The sequence below is a fragment of the Labeo rohita genome, chromosome 18, assembly GCF_022985175.1.
Source record: "Labeo rohita strain BAU-BD-2019 chromosome 18, IGBB_LRoh.1.0, whole genome shotgun sequence".
In the NCBI taxonomy this organism is placed as follows: Eukaryota; Metazoa; Chordata; class Actinopteri; order Cypriniformes; family Cyprinidae; genus Labeo; species Labeo rohita.
Window position 1 is genome coordinate 8,438,926 of NC_066886.1, and position 20,739 is coordinate 8,459,664.

At 35.4% G+C, this 20,739-nt stretch overlaps 1 protein-coding gene across 1 annotated transcript in view; it reads right to left on the reverse strand.

Annotated features, from left to right (window-relative positions):
• Positions 1-15,726, reverse strand: part of cmip (c-Maf inducing protein) — a 37,473-nt gene extending 21,747 nt beyond the window's left edge. Inside the window, exons 1-3 of the mRNA XM_051135718.1 lie at positions 14,912-15,726; positions 711-836; positions 574-624 (exon numbers count right to left, since the gene is read on the reverse strand). Of these exons, the coding sequence (XP_050991675.1) occupies positions 574-624; positions 711-836; positions 14,912-15,244 (510 nt within the window). The 5' untranslated portion in view covers positions 15,245-15,726. The remainder of the gene's footprint in view (positions 1-573; positions 625-710; positions 837-14,911) is intronic.
• Between the last annotated feature and the right edge of the window lie 5,013 nt (positions 15,727-20,739).

Here is a 20,739-nt window from a genome sequence, read left to right on the forward strand (position 1 = left end):
GAAAAGATGGATCTCAAAATCATACAGTCATTGTTGAAACTATCACTAAACAAAAAAAAAACAGCTGTGGATCATTCATGTAAGAACACAGTATTAAGAGTCAAGGGGATGTACATTTTTGAACAGGGTCATTTTTTTAAATTCAACTATTATTTTCTCTCATGGACTATATGTAAACATATTTTGTGTGTAATGTCTTATTCAAGTCAGTACTAAATAAACAATAACATGCATTTTATATGACCACTCTTATTTTGGTAAAATAATTAACATTTTGCAGATTCTGAAAAAGGGGGGGTGTAAACTTCTGACATCAACTGTAGTAAACAGTGTAGAAAACGGTCTATAAATAAAATGACTTATGACTGTTTCATTCCTCCTTTCATTCAAGTTAACGTCACATATACAAAATATTTCAGTTGTAATAGAAATCTACCCTCGGAACTTCAAAGTGCCCGTGGTTGAAGAACCACCCACATACGTACACTTATAAAACGATACTCTCACTAAAACCATGCAAAATGTCATCCGATGCTTTTTGCAAGTCTAGCCTTCCTAGATGTGTGACCTTACCTTCCACTGTATCGAGTGAAACCACTGGTCCCGCAGATAGCTGTTAGCAGCCTGAAAGTGCACACAAACATTCGCAAAATGAGTCAGAACGCAATCTCAACATGAGTGCAGTGAAACCGTGAGGGGGCTGGAGGTACCTGCAAGAGGACTGTCCCTCCAGGGAAGCTTAGCTGGACACAGTATTTGGGGGCGTTGTCCCAGGACAACAGCTGTAGGTCCTCGATAGTGCTGTACGACAGAGGGGCCTCCATGTATCCTGTAGGCTACAGAGACAGGAAGAGACACGTTCACGTTTGTAGAAAACAATCTGGGCTTTAACAGGACGAACATGCGTCCACCTTGCAGCGTCATGGAAGGGCGGTTGAGCTATTTATTAATCTGCAATGTGAATAATATGATGATTGCTCTCTGAATGTCATGATACGCCTTCGAAGTTGCGTTGAACTCTTGACGTACATATCTTTGAGCCAATGTCACCCACATAACGATGCTTCACGCAAATAGTTTCAAAGGTCAGTAGCAAACAAGGCTGAAGCGGAGATGGTTTGTGCTGCTGGGCACAATGCGCAGTCTACATTATGAAATGACCAGAATGATCAAAAAAAAAAAAAATTAGCTTACTCACCCTTAAGCCATTTTGGGTGTATATGACTTTCTTCTTTCAGATGAATACAATTGGAGGTATATTTAAACAAATCCTGGCTCTTCCAGGATACAGCTTTATAATGGCAGTGAATGGGTGTTGAGATTTTCGAGTCCAATAAAAAGTGCATGCATCCATCATAAAAAGTACTCTGCACAACTCCAATAAACGCTATCTGAAGCAAATCGATGCATTTGTGTAAGAAAAATATCCATACCGCAGTCTCTAACTTCTGCTTTAGTTTACAGCAAAGGAAAACCAGTCTCTTCTTGGCTTATATCGAAAACCTCCAACATTTTTCTTTACAAATTCTCATTTTGTACTTCTAATATGTGACCAGTGTTTTGTTTTTCTCTCTCCACTGTGCTTCTGCGTTCACCTACATCCTACGCCATCCGCTGGAACGCATAGTTGTAGCAAAGTGCAGAGTACTTTTAAGATGGATGGATGCACTTTATTGGACTTCAAAATCTTAACACCCATTCACAGCCATTGTAAAGCTTGGATAAGCCAGTTCATTTTTAAATGTAACTCAAATGTTATTAATCTGAAAGAACAAAACCAAATATAGCTGCAAGCAGCGATGACGGGCCCTCGCCGCCAGCGCATCCGCAACCTTGGTGCCATCAGAAGAACGGTGCCCAGCGGGCACATGCATTAACAGTATCCCTGTACCAGTTTGGATTGAAGGGTTACAGCAATGAAAGTGTTGAAAGCAAAGTGCTTGTCAGTCATTCTGATACACTGAGAATGAGCTGAAAAAGATTCCTTATCCTATGAGGTCATCTTGTGTTCATCCTTGGTATTACAGTCTTCAGCTGCTAGTTTACAAGTGTGATATTTTAAATGTTTCTGCGGTCTCTGAAAACATGATAAACATATTTCCTAAGAATGACTTGTTTTTCATATGTAAAAAGTTGTGAAGAGTTAGGATAATGCATTTTAAATGCACTCTCTCTCTCTGTCACACACACAGCCACTCAACTACCCCCAGTCACACTTACACACACACATACACAGACTTAAGCCCATCCCCCACACAGAGTTAGAGTGAGAGAGTTAGAGTGAGAGCAGATGTTTAATAGTTTTTTAATGTTCTATTTTTTGTAGACTATATTATATCGATGGAAGTAAGCATTTATTTCTCAGACTGACTAGTTCTATGTATGTAAAAATTTTTGAAGTGTTTGGATGCTGCATTCTAAAATTACGGTCATGTTTTTTTACTGCTACTTTAATAAATCACCATAAATCAACCGTTCAAGATATCCCAAATCCACTCACAATTTAACATCTTCAGTATGTTGACTTCATGTTGACAAAGTTTGGTGTAAATTCATTGGTTTTTGTAGGAGTAGTATTCATTCATTCACAGCTATATTTTTCCAAAAATCCACATTCAAATCAAAATAGCAGACTTCCTGTTGGTCGCAGCTAATGGGTGTAAATTAGAAAGTTGTCCGGCTTGATGAGTACAATATACATACCGAGTTTGGTGTCTGTAGTTTAAAGTAACCCCCCCACTTTTGACAAAAGGTGGCGCTATAGAGCGCCTCCTCCACGCCCATTTATGAGCTTTTGCCAGCGTCTAACTGTCATTAATACTGATGTGTGTGTTGAGTTTCATGAAAATCCAACTTTATTAAGTGCCCCAAAAACACAGGAAACAAATGTTAAAGTTTGACACGTTGCCATGACAACAGTATTTAATGTATCAACGACCCCTTTACAGATTCTCATCGGCCCGTGTTTTGACATTATTCTGATGAAGTTTGAAGCAAATCGGGTAAAAATAACCATGTGATATCAAAGCATTTTTAAAAGAGACACACTTCCTGTTGCCAGTTGGTGGCGCTATAACTTTGACTCCTAATAGTCACATCTGTCTGATCGGCATCATACAACACACAAACCGCTGAAGTTTCATCAGAATCAGACAATGTGTGCAACAGTTATTAGCCATTTCCTGTTTCACATTTCTCGCCATAATTTCAACACCTCGCCACGGCCAAACCGTTCGAGATATCAAAAATCCCCTCACAATTTTTCATCCCCAATGTCTTCAGATCAGATTGACCAGGTTTGGTGGCAATTGGGTAAAAAACCTAGGACTAGTATATCAAATTCCAGAGCATGCGTTTTGGACAAAACCCAGAATAACCAACTTCCTGTTGGGATTAGCTAATGCCATAGAGAGCGAAAGTTGTTCAGATTGATGAGTTCTATATGTGTACTGAGTTTCATTTGTGTAAGTGCAAGTTTGTGTGAGATATGACCCTTCAAATTCCAGGGGGCGCTGTAGAGTCCCCTTGCCACGCCCGTGTACCAGTCTCTGTCAGGCCCTAATGGCCGCAGATTCCAAGGTGTGTGCCAATTTTCAAGAGTTTTTGAGCATGTTAAGGGCCTCAAAACCCCCCAAAACCTTGACAAAAAATAATAATAAGAATAATAAAAAAAAATCCTAAGGAAAACAATAGGGCCTTCGCCCTTTTAGGGCTCGGGCCCTAAATACACCTAGGATGGCTTGAGGGTGAGTAAATCCAGGAGTAATTTTCATTTTTGGGTGAACTATCCCTTTAATTATAAACACACAAAACTGCACAAATTTAACTATTTTTTTAAAAAATACACTTGTTGAAGATGAAATAGCTTGAACTTGGAGTTTTGCTGCTAATAGACGGATGCATTAGTAGGTTTTTAGCAAGTTAGCTTGAGAGTATGAAGAAATCTTGTCATAAGGTGTTGTCAATGGAAGTAGATTATTAATAAAGAATTTCAAGTCAGGTGGATTCTGATTGGCTGTCATATTTCTGAAAGTGATTCCAGTGTCGTATCGTTATCATTAGGACCCGGGCACTGAGGTGTGAGGACCCTGTTGGAATTGCTCAGTTTCTTCTTCTCCCTGTTGGAATTGCTCAGTTTCTTCTTCTCCAAAACTCATTTTGAAACATGCTCAAAAACTAATGAATCTTTGCCAAAAGTGGGGAAAATATACATCTGATATGAGTTTCAGAAGCTTGATAGCGCCTCCTGTAAAATTTCAATGAAGTGCCGCTCGAGTTATGTTTCACATACATGTACGAAATTCGGTAGACACATGTCACACACCAATACCTACAAAAAAAGTCCCTCGGTACGAAGTCCGAAACCCAACAGGACGTCTGTTATTTTGAATTTTCTCTAAAGTTTTGTGCCGTTTTGCCATTTTCAGGCGTGGTATTTAAACAAACTCCTCCTAGAGATTTAAACAGATCAACACCAAATCTGGTGACGTTAAATTGCGAAGATCTTGAGATTTCATTGAAGGGTGTGTTCGTGACGGCCTGACAAACTTTGATGTTTCGGTATGAAACAGGAAGTTGTTATAATTCAGACATACAACGCCCCAAACTTCACATGTTTGATAAGAGTCCTGTCCTGAACACAAGCCCTTGCCCATATTCATTTATAGTCATAGTGCCACCTGCTGGCAACAGGAAGAGGCATATTTTACGTTCTAACAAACTCCTCCTAGAGATTTAGTGACATCAGCATTATATTTGGTCAGTCTAATCTAAAGGCCTTTGCAATGTTAAATTGAGAAGATCTTGAGTTTTCGTTAAAGGGCATGTTTATGGCGGCCTGACAAATTTTGCTGTTTCGCTATGTAAAAGACAGTTGTTGTAACTTAGCCATACAATGTCCACGTTCAATAAGAGTCCTGGCCTGAACACATCTAAAGGCCAATATTCTGTTATAATCATAGCACCACCTGCTAACAACAGGAAATGACTTGTTTTACACCAACCTAAACATGCAATTTCCAATCTGCACTAGACTTAACATGTTTGGTAAAAGTCCTGGCCTGAAGACATCTAAATGCCAATATTCAGTTATAACCATAGCACCACCTATTGGCAACAAGATATGTCACGTTTTACACTAACTGAAACATATCATGTTCAATCTGCACCAGACTTCATATGTTTGATCAAAGTCCTGGCTTGAAGACACTTACATGTCAATATTCAGTTATAGTCATTGCGCCACCAGCTGACAGCAGGATGTTTGGCACATATAAATGACTTTGACACATTCCTTCTATATTTACCACTTTAAATGCATGTTGCTCACGTTTGCCGTTTTCCGAGCCCGGGTGTGAAGGCCCTGCTTGCAGCTTTAATTATAGTTGTAATTTAGACTTGAATTCTAAGAATTATTCAACTCTCAAAACTTTACAGTTACACTTATCGATAACACCTTTGTGGAAAGGGTTTAACTCTTGCATGTGGTTCTCCATTTGGGCTGCAAATTTACAGTGAATTTAAGGTTCCCCTTCTTACCGATCTTTAAATGGCTGCAGGAGCTTCTTCATTTTGATTATTTGTCACACAGCCTGTTGTAGCTCATTTTTTCAGTTCTACTCCTGACTGAAGTGTTGGTGGTCACATGACCTCAAATGTCAACAGGCTGTTCCCCATCTCCTTCCCTCTACAATAGCACACTGCGGCTGTTCCTTTATTAGCCGCCCTCCTTCCTCTGCAGCCCAGCAACAGGCTCTTCCGTTATTAGCGCCGCCCTCCCTCGGCTTCTTTGCACAAACAGGCTATTGCTTTATTTGCGTTGCTCTCCCTCTAGACTCAAACCAAACCACAGTTCCTGTATTTGTGTCAGCCACCCAGTTCAGCAGAGCAAACAAGCTGTTCCTTTCTTTGACTCATTCTCTTTGCGTCTCTCGCTCGCGCAAACAAACAGGCAGCTCGTCCCCGTATAACCGAATAAAACAGGCCTGTCTTTTATTTACATCCCCCACTCTTAGGTGATAGACAGACTGGCTGTTCTGAAACAGAGGTCCTTCCCCTCTGTTGCAGATTCGAGATGGCTCATTTGTCTTTCTTTTTAAGAGTCCATGTGATAAATATCATTTGAATGATACCTCATTTTTCAAGCAATCAATCACGAGTCTGCAAGCAGGCTTGTGTACATTAAAACACATGCCACACGTGGTAGAGGTGGCAGAAACACTGCTGAAGTCTTCTTGCCTCTCATAAAATCAGGGTAAATAGGTCTCCACTAGGGTTTAAATATATATACAGCATGGTAAAAACCTCTTTAAAGGTTGTCATAGCTACAATATCCTGTATGACGACGTGACATGTGAACTTGCGCCGAGCTTGACGTTCCATCTGCTTATCTTTGTGTCACTCGCTGTCCTTTTCCCTCTCTCTCTCTCTCTCCTCTCTCTCGCTATCTGTCCTCTTTCCACTTCTCCGTTCCAAGAAGCCCTCAGATTCTTTCTTCCTTCGTCTCATTCAGCCTGTTTTTCATGGTGCAATTCTTCCTTAAGGAGGAGTTGAATAGCTCTCCTCTCACCATTGCTATGTTGCCATGGAAACAAAGAGATGAAATAGAGACATATTTTTTTTTTTTTTTTTTTGTTACCAGGGAGATCCAGATGGAAAACGATGTGGAGAAAAACATCAGTGTGTTCAGGTGGCGTCTCTATAACTGACAAACTGATCTCGGAGAGTTCCCGTTAGCGCTGCACCTACAGTACTAAACCGTGAGGAACCATAGTAAAGGCTCAGATTTCGCAGCTTCTCATTTTGATGTATAAAGAGCTGAGTGGTGAATATCAAATAGATATGTATATTAGCGATAGACATACAACAGATTCAAAATATATTGTTCCTTGTTAATGCATAATGCAATATTACATACATGCTTTTACACTGCACTTATATTTAAAAAAAATAGCTGCATGTAATTACATCTGTTTGTTTAGAATTACAATGTTGACCCTTACAACCACCCTTAAATACCATCAAACCCATCCCTAACCTTACCCATTTTCCACCTCAAATAACAGCAAAAGTGTTTTGCAATATAATATGAACACAATAAGTACATTGTACTTATATTTAATGTAAGTGCATAGTAGTTAAGGCCACCTAATATAAAGCGGGACCAAATAAAGTATTTCTAAAGTCGATATTCAATATAGTTTTAAAACACCTCATCTTGAGGTCTCAAATTAAAATGCATTAGCCTATCACATGTATATTTGGACATCTGCCATTTCACTCTGCAGTTACTGATATTAACATCAGACAGTTAAAAACCACTAATGGTAGACCACTAATGTATATTTAAGCAGTACAGTATGACATGGCATGCTTTGTTATGATTGCAATTGCGGCAAAATTTGTCTAATTTTATTTTATTAATAAAATTATATTATTTTAATCACAGCAAATATGAAATTTTGCAGACACTAAAAAAATGTTATACTTATTTTACACAATATTTAAAAAAAAAAAAAAATACACTTCCGTTCAAATGATTTTTTTTTTCATGTTTTTGAATAAGGACTTTTATGATTACCAGTGTTGTAATTATATTGACCAAAAACAGAATAAAAAAAACGTAATACTGTAAAACATTTTTACAATTTAAAATAATGCTTTTCTATTGCAGTGTCACACACACATGCTGATTTGATGCTCAAGAACTATTTCGTATTATCAATGTTAAAAACAATTATGTTGAATTTACATTTTTTCAGGATCCTCTGATGAACAGAACGTTTATTTACAATAGAAGTTTTATCAAAGTATTTTCTGTCACTTTTGATCAGTTTGGCATCCTTGCTTTAATAAAGTTTTTATTTTATTTTAATTTATTTAGTTATTTTTGTTAACACTTTACAACAAGATTCCATTAATGTATAAACTTGAACGAACAATGAACAATACATTTATTAAAATTTTTGGTAACACTTTACAGTAAAGTGTCATTTGTTAACATTAGTTAAACGATTAATTGCGATTAATCGCATCCCAAATAAAAGTTTTTGTTTATATTATATGTGTGTATGTACTGTGTATATTTATTATGTGTGTGTGTGTGTGTATATATATATATACATACATACACGCACACACACACACATGCATGTATATATTTAGGAAAAAAATGTTACATATTAAATATATAATATAAAATATATTTATATAAATTTATACATATAAATACATGTAAATATTTTCTAAATATCTACTGTATGTGTATTTATATATACATAAATATACCCAGTGCATATATTATGTAAACAAAAAACTTATTTTGGATGTGATTAATCGTTTGACAGCACTAGTATGAAATAACGTACAAACAATGAACAATACATTTATTACACTGTTTATCAATTTTGTTAATGTTAGTTAAAAATACAGTTGTTCATTGTTAGTTCACAGTGCATTAACTAATGTTAATAAACACAACTTGTGATTTTAATAATGCATCATTAAATGCTAAAATTAACTATGTATTGTTCATTCTTAACTAACAAACCTTATTGTAAGTGTTACCTATTTTTTATAACCTTTGTTAATGTTAGTTAATAAAAATATTGTTAGTTAATGTTAATTCACAGTGCATTAACTAATATTAACAAACACAACTTGTGATTTTAATAACACATTAGTAAATGCTGAAATTAACATTAACTAAGATTAATAAATGCTGTAGGAGTATTGTTCATTCTCAGTTCATGTTAACTAATGTTAACTAATGATTGCCTTATTGTAAAATGTTGCCATTTATTTATATCTTGCTACAAACAAAAGAAAGAAAAACCTGGATGGACAATATCCAAGCCATAAAATCTTACACACATACTTTTGCCTAACTGTTCAAGCCCATGCAAATGTTGTGTAAATGGAGCAAAAATTTACAACATGGGCATGTAAAAACTGAGACAACGCGCTCTCTCCCAAAGTAAACATGGCTTCTTCCAGTTAAACTCTTCACCTATGATATATTAACAGCAAACCATAGCAGGCCAGGAGGAGGAAGCCAATGCAAGCCAGGAAAGAAAAAAAACCCCAAAAGTCTCCAACCAGTAAAGCCAACTGTACACCAGAGTTCACTTGTGATCTAGTTTCTGAGCATCTAAAAACACCAGAAGCAACAGAGAAGCTCAGTTACTGTACAGACAGGTACGACTGCATGCCTATGGGCTCTATGCAAAACACTAAATTCCCAAAGACAGCTGGCTTCAATTAACACCATATATCTGCAAATATACACACATACATGAACGGCAGCAAGTCATGCGAATCCAACACACACACTTGCGCCCAGATACGTGGTCTGCACATGTAGTGCTTGGACTTGCGTAGAGTCAAAAACAAAAACACATTTCTTGTGAAATCTAGTCCAAAGAAACTCATTATGATGCAAATGACTATTGCATGCAAGTTTACCACAGCCAAAATAAAGTTAATGTGGAATATACTGTCAAATCAGAGATGGCAGAGCTAGCAGCCTTCAGATGATGTGGCTATTCTTCGTGTGCTCGTAAATCAGCCAGACGGCTATCTAGGGACTAGAACTAGTTTTTTTTCAGGGGGCTGAATAGGCCGAATTTCAGGCTACCGCCATCCATTCATGCGTCAGCCTAACCACAAATTTGATGATCTGAGAAGGTTCATGCGACAAAAGGAAATTTGGCCGCGAGTGTCTAACATTACGGATGTGGCAACGTCAGTTCTGTTTCAAAACCTCAGCCAGCAGCCCGAGCACATTAAAAAGCTCACGCATAATCGGCACAACTGATATCATATGATACATCTGTCATTTTAATTACATGCAACATGAGTTACAGCCAAACCCACTGTTTACTCGAAGGGTGTCTGGATCTCCACCTATATGCGATGGAGTTAAAATCTGCATTTTGAAATGTTTTCAACTGCAGTAAAACAGATCAGGGTCAAACAAAAATAGAAAATAGAATATTATTATTTAAAGAAATGAATACATTTATTCAGCAAGGACACATTAAATCATTTATAAAGATGCAATATATTCTAAATATATTTAATGATTTTTAACAAACACTTTTAGCAGCTTAACTCTTTCATTACTGATTAATCACAATTAATCGCATACAAAATAAAATTTTGCCTAATTTTTAGTTTGCCTAATACATGTGTGTGTGCTGTGTGTAATTATTATGTACATATAAATACAAACACATTAATGTATATATATTCAAGAAATATTTACAAGCATATGCATTTATTATATTTTTAATTAGTGTATATATATATATATATATATACACACACACACACACACACACACACACACATATATATATATATATATATATATATATGGTACATAAATAACATATTTCTCTTAAATATATACATTAATATATTTATAAATACATAATTATTGCACAAAGTACACACGTTTCATTTTGTATGCGATTAATCGCGATTAATCGTTTGACAGTCCTAACTAAAATAAACAGATTTTTCTAACTGTAATTTAACATTTCACAATATAAAATTTTACTGTATTTCTGATCATATAAATGCAGCCTTGCTGAGCATAATAGACTCATTTCAAAAACATTAAACTTATGAATGATAGTGTACATTAGGGCTGTACGATTATGACAAAAATCACAATTGTCGATTATTCCCTTGAAACTGTAATCGTAATTATTAATTACGATTATCACAATTTACATTGAACGATGTTTTAAACAGCTTTATACCATAGTTTGAAGCAACTGCATGCCACACTTTATTTATAGTTTCTTATTTATAGTTTCTATATATAAAAAGTAAAAATGTAAAAATTAAAACAATGAGAAAAAAACACTAAGATAACCTGTAGGAAAAATGCACCCCCTTTCTCTTTCTCTCTCTCTCTCTCTCTCTTTCACACACACACACACACACACACACACACACACACACACACACACACACATCTTAAGAAAGCAGAATAATGTAAGTGGATTCTTTTTGTAATTGTGCCTTTGAACAATTACATAATTGTGGCATCTGTAATTGTAATCATGAATAGAAATGTTATTAATTGTGCAGCCCTAGTGTACATTAAGCAAACTCATCAAAGTTGTTCATCCAACACTGCAAGCTAAAAACAGAGTCAAAAATGTTGGGAATCCCATTCCAAGACGCCCCGAAGCTGATCATGTGGATGGCCCCAGACAAAGCCTTATACATTTCATCTGGCACTTTTAAGTGAAAATATTTCTGAAATATTTCATCATGGCTCCGCCATGTGTTCTGCTTGAATATGCATTCCTTTAACACTTGGTTTTAAGTCATCTCTATGACATGCAATATAGTTGCATCCATTTATTCATGCTTACAGCAACAATAATGAAAAATCGCTACAATATCAAGACACAAACAACCCAGTACATGCAAAGCAATTAATCTGAAACCCTGCCAGTGTTTGAAAATGTCCTCCTAATGGCTTTTCTGTGCTACAAAAACAAAGCCAGCTCCTACATCTCAATTACAGAGCATATTTGGATGCTAGCCGAGGGGATCTCAGGGAGCCACAATAGTTTATGTGCCCAGTCATCACCATAGGCCTGTTTGTTTACAGCAGAAAGCCCAACAGTACTGTTAAAATGGTCTGTTATAAGTGTAACCTGTTTTTTTGTTCCCTTGACCTGGTCATATTTAGCTGAACTCATCACAACCAGACTTGTTCAGCTTTAGTCATCAGCGCTGCTCAAAAAGCGATGACTCTTCAGACCGCCAACCCGTACTGTACGGAGTTGCGTTTGTCCTCACAACCGGAATATCATCTCACACGCACTCAGGTGTTCAGCATCTAACCCAATCACAAAATAGCAAAACATGCCACCTACAAACAGTCGTGCAGCTCTCACCTTTCTGTGCGATGTTTATACAAAAGACATGTTATGATCTATACGGGCTGTTGTCTCATCTGGTGCTTTATCTAATTAACAGGACCTGACTCGAACAGCAACTACAGCGTGCAACACAAACAAAATGGTGCGCTTGAGGGCATTGCCATAAATGTGCCTTTAGAGGTAGGGCTTTTGATGTCTTTTTAACGAAAGAGTGACAGGAAGCATTTATAATAGCTCACTGTTACGCAAATATGATTTAGACTCTGAGAGCTTAGAGATGGTGGTGAGTCACATCTTTCATATCTTCTAGTGAGATCATTTTCCACAGAGCTGACTACACTTATCGAAAATGCGCTATCAAAATGCCAAATGTTTTGTCTTCACTTATCACACGAGTTCTCAAGAAAAATTGTGGAATCTTCTGGGAGAAGGAGGCATTTATCGTCGGACAGACGTCATGTGGTACATCTACAAAGCAAACAAGGTCAAATATTTTAAGAACATGTGAGCGAGATAATGTAATTTCAAGCCAAATGACACCCTAGGAAGGTTTGTGCTGGGCAAAACACCAGGTGAGGAAACCGAAGCATCCAAATTGAACAATTTATACACTTAACATTAACAATAAGGGCTTTCTGTTGATATACTGACCTCTTTCTGAAGCACAATGCTTCAATGCACAGTAGAATCACAAACAGGCTAGTCTTTGCCAAAAGAGACCATTAGCCACAGACAACTACCTCCATTAGCTACGGTCAACTGAACACGGGTCACTAGCTAAACATCTATTAGAGACCTTGCGACTGTAGGAGAAAACCAATACTGAGTGACAGGACTGTCAAAGCACTACAAGTGTCCTAACTTTTTTACACTTTCAATGACAAAAACCTCCGCATGTAGTTGCGAACATAAACATACGGTCTGTGTTTGGTTTGGGTTAATCTCGGCTAGCCTCCGAAATCCCGAGGGCCTCTCAGTGTCAGCGGCTGAGCTTCATCCGACAGTCAGACCGTTGTTAAACAAGCAATCTAATTCATTCTGAAGCATTCATTTCAGGAAGAAGTCAACGGCTAATTCGATCATATCAGAACGATGAAATATAGCTGTAAAATTTAAACCTTTAATTTAATCAGCCATTTGATGATGGCATCCTGTGAGGATGTCCTGAACTAGGAGACTCTACAAGACTCCACGGGCACACCACAGATATGATTTACTCATCCAAAACAGACAGAGGGTAAAATATGACTGTACTCTCCACATGCAAACCAAACGTCGATGAATAACAGGCCACTGCCTGTGCAGTTTCATGTTTTGGCTTTTAAAAAATAACCGCCATTGAGCGGATTCCCAGAAATTTCCCAGGTGGGTGAATCCCTTGTGACCGTGACACTACTTTTCCATAGATAAGCCTCTTGAGCAGCAATTAAGATGTATGCGGTGATGTTTTCGAATGTCTGAGCATCAGATGAGGCTTACAACCCGAATGCACATCAGCAACGAAAACAACAAGACAACAGGACACGTGGACAAAATGTGATTCAACACGTCATCTCCAATAAAAACAATTCAATTCTGACACATCCGTATTGAGGTATCCTGACGAATACGAACAGCTCACGCACCTACAAAAGAATCACATATTATTTTAATAACTCTGCTAACCTAAAAACACCTTCAAGGCACTGCATACAGAAATTAGTAGGTCCAAACCCTTTAACATTTCAACATTCAATTTAATAATGTTAATACTCCCAAAGAAAGTCATTCGCTGGGAGTCCCTGAGTTGAAAACCCTTAACATCTACTTGCATTTATGATGCAATGACAACTCATTAACAAAGTTATGAAATATTAAAATGATATAGATATTTACAACAGGCTAATTCCATGGTAGAGTGCTTGTGTGTATCTTATGGACGTATGTAAACAATGGCTTTAACAAAGAATAGTTGACACAAGCTTTCATGGCTTGTTTTCATAGCCAAAACCTTCTCATTCAAATTAGCCAATACGCCTTTAGATGGAAATGTAAATATAATGTTTTTAGATTTTGATTGACATAGGCTAATTAATAAAAAGCATTTGAAGTGTTCAAAAGTTACACCATGTCACCATCAAAACTCCCCAGTTCACATTCCTGCAATAAACAAACAACATCATCATCCTATGGTTGTGTGAACTAATCTGTTTATATGACTATATACACTAATTTATGGAAAACTCAATATTTATAAAAGCAATATGATTCAATTCCCTTTCTATAACACACTATAATGACTTTTTTTGGTTAAATGAACTGACCAACAGTTATATCCGTACGGTCTATGTCTACACATCTATAAAAACTTGGGGATTTAGTTTGTGATGGTGCAATGCAGTTCTGTCACCCTTAAACACAATCTTTTTCTTTAAAACATTTAGTTTTTGTCAAAATAAAACAGGCACCAATTTCACAGAACGACCCCATCTCAAAATAAACCCGGAAAAAGGAAAATAATGGAGAGGAAGCTGTTAAGTTGTTATTATTATGACGTCACGGTGTGTTTTCAGAGCAATTTCGAAATACATCCGCTCAAAATGATGCATTTTTCGAAGATGTTTCGTTTTCAAGTCAAACGTTGCCTAAGTTTTAAAAACACTGTTGTTTTTGCTGGATACCAAGACTTATTTGTTAACGAATGGTGAATGTCACTCATAAATAAAAACGTTTTATGAACGTTCTATTTTTATTTTTTGAAAGAGTTCTTACATTCCTAAATATAGGAACGCCAAACAATCCATTATTAGGATTATTCAGGATTTTCATATGACCGTACTGCTAAACAAACGTAGTATTTTGCTTTTGCTCGCGTTTAAATTGCCATTACACGTGAGATATTTGTTGCGCTCCCCACATAACTGAACACAATGCATACTGAATATTGAGCACAAAATGATACACAGTTTCAAATATGGCTATTCAAGAGGCGCACGTCAAAGCGACCCCTGCAGAGCGGTTCTTACCGTGGCAGACACCAGGCTGCTGTCCGTCAAGGTGAGGTGGTGAGGCTCCCACCTCCGTAAATATTTGGAGGTGAGGAGCTTACTGAGGAAGGTCCGCGGGTGCTTGACCACGCACACCTGGATGTCCCCCTCCTGGAGCAGTTTGTATCTCATGCCGCTGCTGCTGTGTAGAAGGCTCCTCTTGCTGCAGGGCCCCGCTTTGTGATTATTATTCCCCTCTGGCGGCGGCGGCTGCTGCGCGGACATTTCCCCCAGCAGAGGCTTACTTTCTTCGGACGGATAAAACTGATTGTTGTGCAGCTCGTTTCCCCCACCGCTCCCGTTAAAATCCATGATTCCCCTCAGCGAAAATCGACGGCGTTGAATCAGATCAGGTGGCTGTCTTTAGATTTCGAGGCCGAATAATGGTCGTTCCAGTGTTTGGCATATAGAGGCTCACACGATCCACCGCGATTCGACCTGAAGAGAAACGCAAGGGTCGGTGGCGGCGAGGATTGAAGCCATTAAAAAAGCCCGTCAAGATGAGGAAGGTTCGATGAAGTATAATGTCTTTCCTTTTCGCGTCGTGAGCTATTCAATATGTTCGAGCCATTGCCGTATCCATTCCGTCTCTCTCCGCTGCATATTATTCCAGTCTTCCGCTACGAATGCGAAACAGTAACCAGGTATAAGATCCACACTGTGTTCAATTTTATTTGTTCTTCAGATGCTCGGAGTCATGGTTCCCTTTTCTGTCTTTTTTTTTTCCTCCCTATCTCGGTGGAGGAACCGAGTGCTTCGATAGGGCTGCGTGTGGATTGGTCCCGGCTCGTTCATGTGATACCGGAGTGACGTCAATGGGGAGGCGAACGGATGCGCGTCTCTGTTTGATAGGGAGCGCGCACTTCCCTTCTCTCAGCAAAATGGTGAAAAGAAAGAGGGCATGTGGCAAACCGTTTTATCATTTATGTCTGAAATCTCGCATCGGTTTTAAGTTGCAAATACTTGGTTTTGAGAACTAGTATGCGGATCAATTAAAGATGGTATACATTTTCACACCAGGAAGTATATAGCTATGACGTTAAAAAATAAAAATTTAACTTTCGAGATTAAAGTTGTAATATTTTTAGAATAAAGTCTAAGTATTTTGAGAATAAAGTCAAAGTTATAGAGAATAAAGTGAAAACTTTTGAAAATAAACTCAAAATTATGAGAATTAAATCAAATTGTTTCGAGAATAAATTGATTTGAGAATAAAGTCGAAATGATTCAAGAAGAAAGTCGAAATGTTTAAAGAATAAAGTCGAAATGATTTGAGATTAAAGTCGAAATGATTTGAGAATAAAGTCGAAATGATTTGAGAATAAAGTCGAAATGATTTGAGAATAAAGTCAAAATGATTTGAGAATAAAGTCGAAACGATTCGAGAATAAAGTCTAAATGATTTGAGAATAAAGTCGGAATGATTCGAGAATAAAATCGAAATGATTCGAGAATAAAGTCGAAATGATTCAAGAATAAAGTCGAAATGATTTGAGAATAAAGTCGAAATGATTCCAGAATAAAGTCTAAATGATTCAAGAATTAAAACTAAAATGTTTCAAGAATAAAGTAAAAATGATTCGAGAATATAGTCAAAATATTTCGAGATAAAGTTGAAATTACGAGAATAAAATCTAAATGTTTTGAAAATAAAGTTGAAATGATTTGAGAATAAAATCGAAATGATTCGAGAAGAAAGTCGAAATGTTTAAAGAATAAATTCGAAATGATTCGAGAATAAAGTCGAAATGATTTGAGAATAAAGTCGAAATGATTTGAGAATAAAGTCGGAATGATTCGAGAATAAAATCGAAATGATTCGAGAATAAAGTCGAAATGATTCGAGAATAAAGTCGAAATGATTTGAGAATAAAGTCGAAATGATTTGAGAATAAAGTCAAAATGATTTGAGAATAAAGTCGAAACGATTCGAGAATAAAGTCTAAATGATTTGAGAATAAAGTCGAAATGATTCGAGAATAAAATCGAAATGATTCGAGAATAAAGTCGAAATGATTCAAGAATAAAGTCGCAATGATTCAAGAATAAAGTCGAAATGATTCGAGAATAAAGTCGAAATGATTCAAGAATAAAGTCAAAATTGATTCGATAATAAAGTCGAAATTATTCAAGACTTAAAACTAAAATGTTTCGAAAATAAAGTCAAAATGTTTTGAGATAAAGTTGAAATTACGAGAATAAAGTCTAAATGATTTAAGAATAAAATCAAAATTACGAGAATAAAGTAGAAATGTTTCGAGAATAAAGTCAAAATTATGAGAATTAAATTGAAATGTTTTGAGAATAAAGTCGAAATGATTCAAGAATTAAAACTAAAATGTTTCGAGAATAAAGTGAAAATGCTTTGAGATAAAATTGAAATTAAGAGAATGAAAAGTCAAAATAATTTGAGAATAAAGTCAAAATGATTTGAGAATAAAGTTGAAATTACAAGAATAAAGTCAAAATGTTTCGAGATGAAGTTGAAATTACGAGAATAAAATCTAAATGTTTTGAAAATAATGTTGAAATTATGACAATAAAGTCAAAATGTTTTGAGAATAAAGTTGAAATGATTTGAGAATAAAGTCAAAATGACTCGAGAATAAGGTAGAAATTATGATAATAAAGTCAAAATGTTTTGAGAACAAAGTCAAAATTACGAGAATAATGTCGAAATGTTTCAATAATAAAGTTGAAATGAGAATAAAGTCGAAATGATTCAAGAATAAACTCGAAATGATTAAAGAATAAAGTTGAAATGACTCGAGAATAAGGTCAAAATTATGAGAATAATGTCGAAATGTTTCAAGAATAAAGTCAAAATGATTCAAGAATAAATTCAAAATGATTAGAGAATAAAGTCGAAATGACAAATGAATTTAAAATGTTTCAAGAATAAAGTCAAAATTATTCGAGAATGAATTCAAAATGATTAGAGAATAAAGTCGAAATGACAAATGAATTTAAAATGTTTCGAGAATAAAGTCAAAATGATTCAAGAATAAAGTCAAATGATTCGAGAATAAAGTCTAAATAATTAGAGAATAAAGTAAAAATATTTTGAGAATAAAGTCGAAATTACAAGAGAATAAAGAATTGCATTTATTATTTGTAGTGCGCCAACCACCCAATAGCAATAAGCTTTGTGCTCTTACTACTTTTTATACTCAAAATATTATAACTATAAATATAATTATATAACTATATAATTATGACTATGAATATTATTAATCTCGTAATTGCTACGCATTAATTCTCCTAATTTTGACTTTATTTTAAAAATATTTTGACTTTATTCTCGTAACACTTCGACTTTATTCTCGTAATTTTGACTTTATTCTCACAACATTTCAAATTTATTCTCATCATTTTGACTTTATTGTTGAAATATATCGACTTCATTTACGTAATTTTGAATTTATTCTTGTAATTTTGACTTTATTCTTGAAATATTCAGCTTTAATCTTGTAATTTCGACTTTTTATTTTTAATATGGCACTAAAACACTTAAGTTAGCTTCTTTGTGCTTACTTCTTTGTTACTACTCATTATCATTATATTGACAAGTACTGAAGTCTGTTTTCGCCATGGAATAAAAAAATTAAAAAAGGTAATTCATTAATTTAATTTAAAGACAATATTAAAATGGCCTGCCATAGTGGATGCAGTTTATGTCATACTGTCATTTTCTGTACACATTCGTTCTGTAAGGCTTCTTTGTTGCAGAAGATGAGCCATCTGTCCTGTGGTTCACAAGCTTTCATAAAATATAACCAGTTCACCTGAATAAAAGTTAATTTTTGAAGGAGGATGGGCATACTTTTAATGTCATCTTAATGTTTTCTTTTTCAGTTGTGTTTTCATGAACCAGAAATCAAATAGGCTTATATTAATTTCTCAGAATGTGGATATTATTTAAAGTCACTTTCTACAAAAGAGCAATCAAACATAAAAAAATACTGCTCACTAGATGCACATTGACCTTTTGTGGCTATTAACTTTTTTAGCGGGGTTAGTTGGCACGGTGGGAAGATTTTTATTGTACAGTTGAAAATGCCTTAATGCATGCTACTTTGCTGTAATGTATTGTTTTTTGTACTCAAATGATATTACTAAAATTATGATGATTTTAGAATTTGAATGTAACTGAGTTAGACTCTAGCATACAAGCATTTACATGTTCATGAAAATACATGCAAAATTAAGAAGTTTGAAATTCCCCTCATTGTGTTGTCGTTCACAGCCCTCAATCCGACTTTTGTTTGGCTTAAACAGCAAACTCTGAAAATAAATAGGCCCACATTTGGTCATTTGAGTTCGATATTTATTCAACTGGGATACTACTTCTGACCGCTTGCGCTCATTCCGCATGAAGTGCACAAGATTTCTTGGGAGGCCGAAGCAAACGGGGCCACCCACACTCTAAACAAAGCCTCAGTCACAAAACTGAATACTCCCCCGCCTCTGACAACATTGTTATTGTGCTTGTAATCTTTCCTAACGCATTAGTGACAACATATTTAATCAGAATGAGCCATGATGGTGCGGAGCAGATGACCAAAACCAACAGAGATAATGTTTGTTCATGCACTTCCAGGCTTCCAAGTGTTAAAATTTTTCACTGAAATGAATCAGCGCTCAAATGCTAAATGACTTATGAAATGGTCTTTGTATCAGCAAGTTAAAGGGAAGTGAGATTCTTATCTGCTCTTTCGTTCTGTCACTGACTATAGGTGCACTAGCGGAACTGATTTGTTTTACTTAAAGGAATAGATCATAAAATGAACAGTATGTCATCATTCACCCACACATTAATCTAAACCTGTATGACAGTCTTTCTAAAGAATATTCTAGTCACTCTTTTCTAGAATAATAATTGTATAATAATATTATAGAATTATTATAGATTTAGATTATTAAATAATAATAATATAATCAGTCCATACCTATATGACTCAGTGTTCTCAATGTTTTTTCTCAGAGTCAATGTTTTTTTGTATAGCAAAATGTCACACTTTTACTATATTCAGTAATATAATCAGTTCATACCTGTATGATTTTTTCTTTAGAAGTCCATATAGTTAAATTTCACAATTTCTAATATATTTAATAATATAATCAGTCCATACCTGTATGACTTTCTTGAGCAAGAGTCAATGTTTTTCAGTATATTAAAATTTTACACTTTTACTGTATTCCATAATATAATTGGTCCATATCTGTATGACTTCCTTTCATTAGAGTCAATCTTTACCATATCGTAAAAATTTTTACACGATTACTATATTCATTAATCAGTCCATACCTGTACGACTTCCTTGCGTGAGAGTCAATGTTTTTCTGAATATAAAAATTTTACACTTTTACTATATTCATAATATAATCGGTCTATACCTGTATGACTTTCATAAAAGTTAATCTTTTCTATATTGTAAAATTTTAAACTTTTAATATATTCAATAATATAATCAGTCCATACCTGTATGACTTTTTTTTTTTTTTTTACAGTTTTACTATATTCAATAATTGGTCCATACCTGTATGACTTTTTTTCCATATCATAAAATTTGAAATTTTATTATATTAAACAATATAATTGGTGCATATCTATATGGCATTTTTTTTCAGTAAGAGTCAAAGTTTTCCATATAGTAACATTTCACACTTTTACTATATTAATTAATATAATTGGTCCATATCTGTATGACTTTCTTTTATAAGAGTCAGTCTTTACCATACCATTAATTTTTACATGTTTACTATATTCAATAATTGGTCCATACCTGTATGGCTTTTTTCCCTAT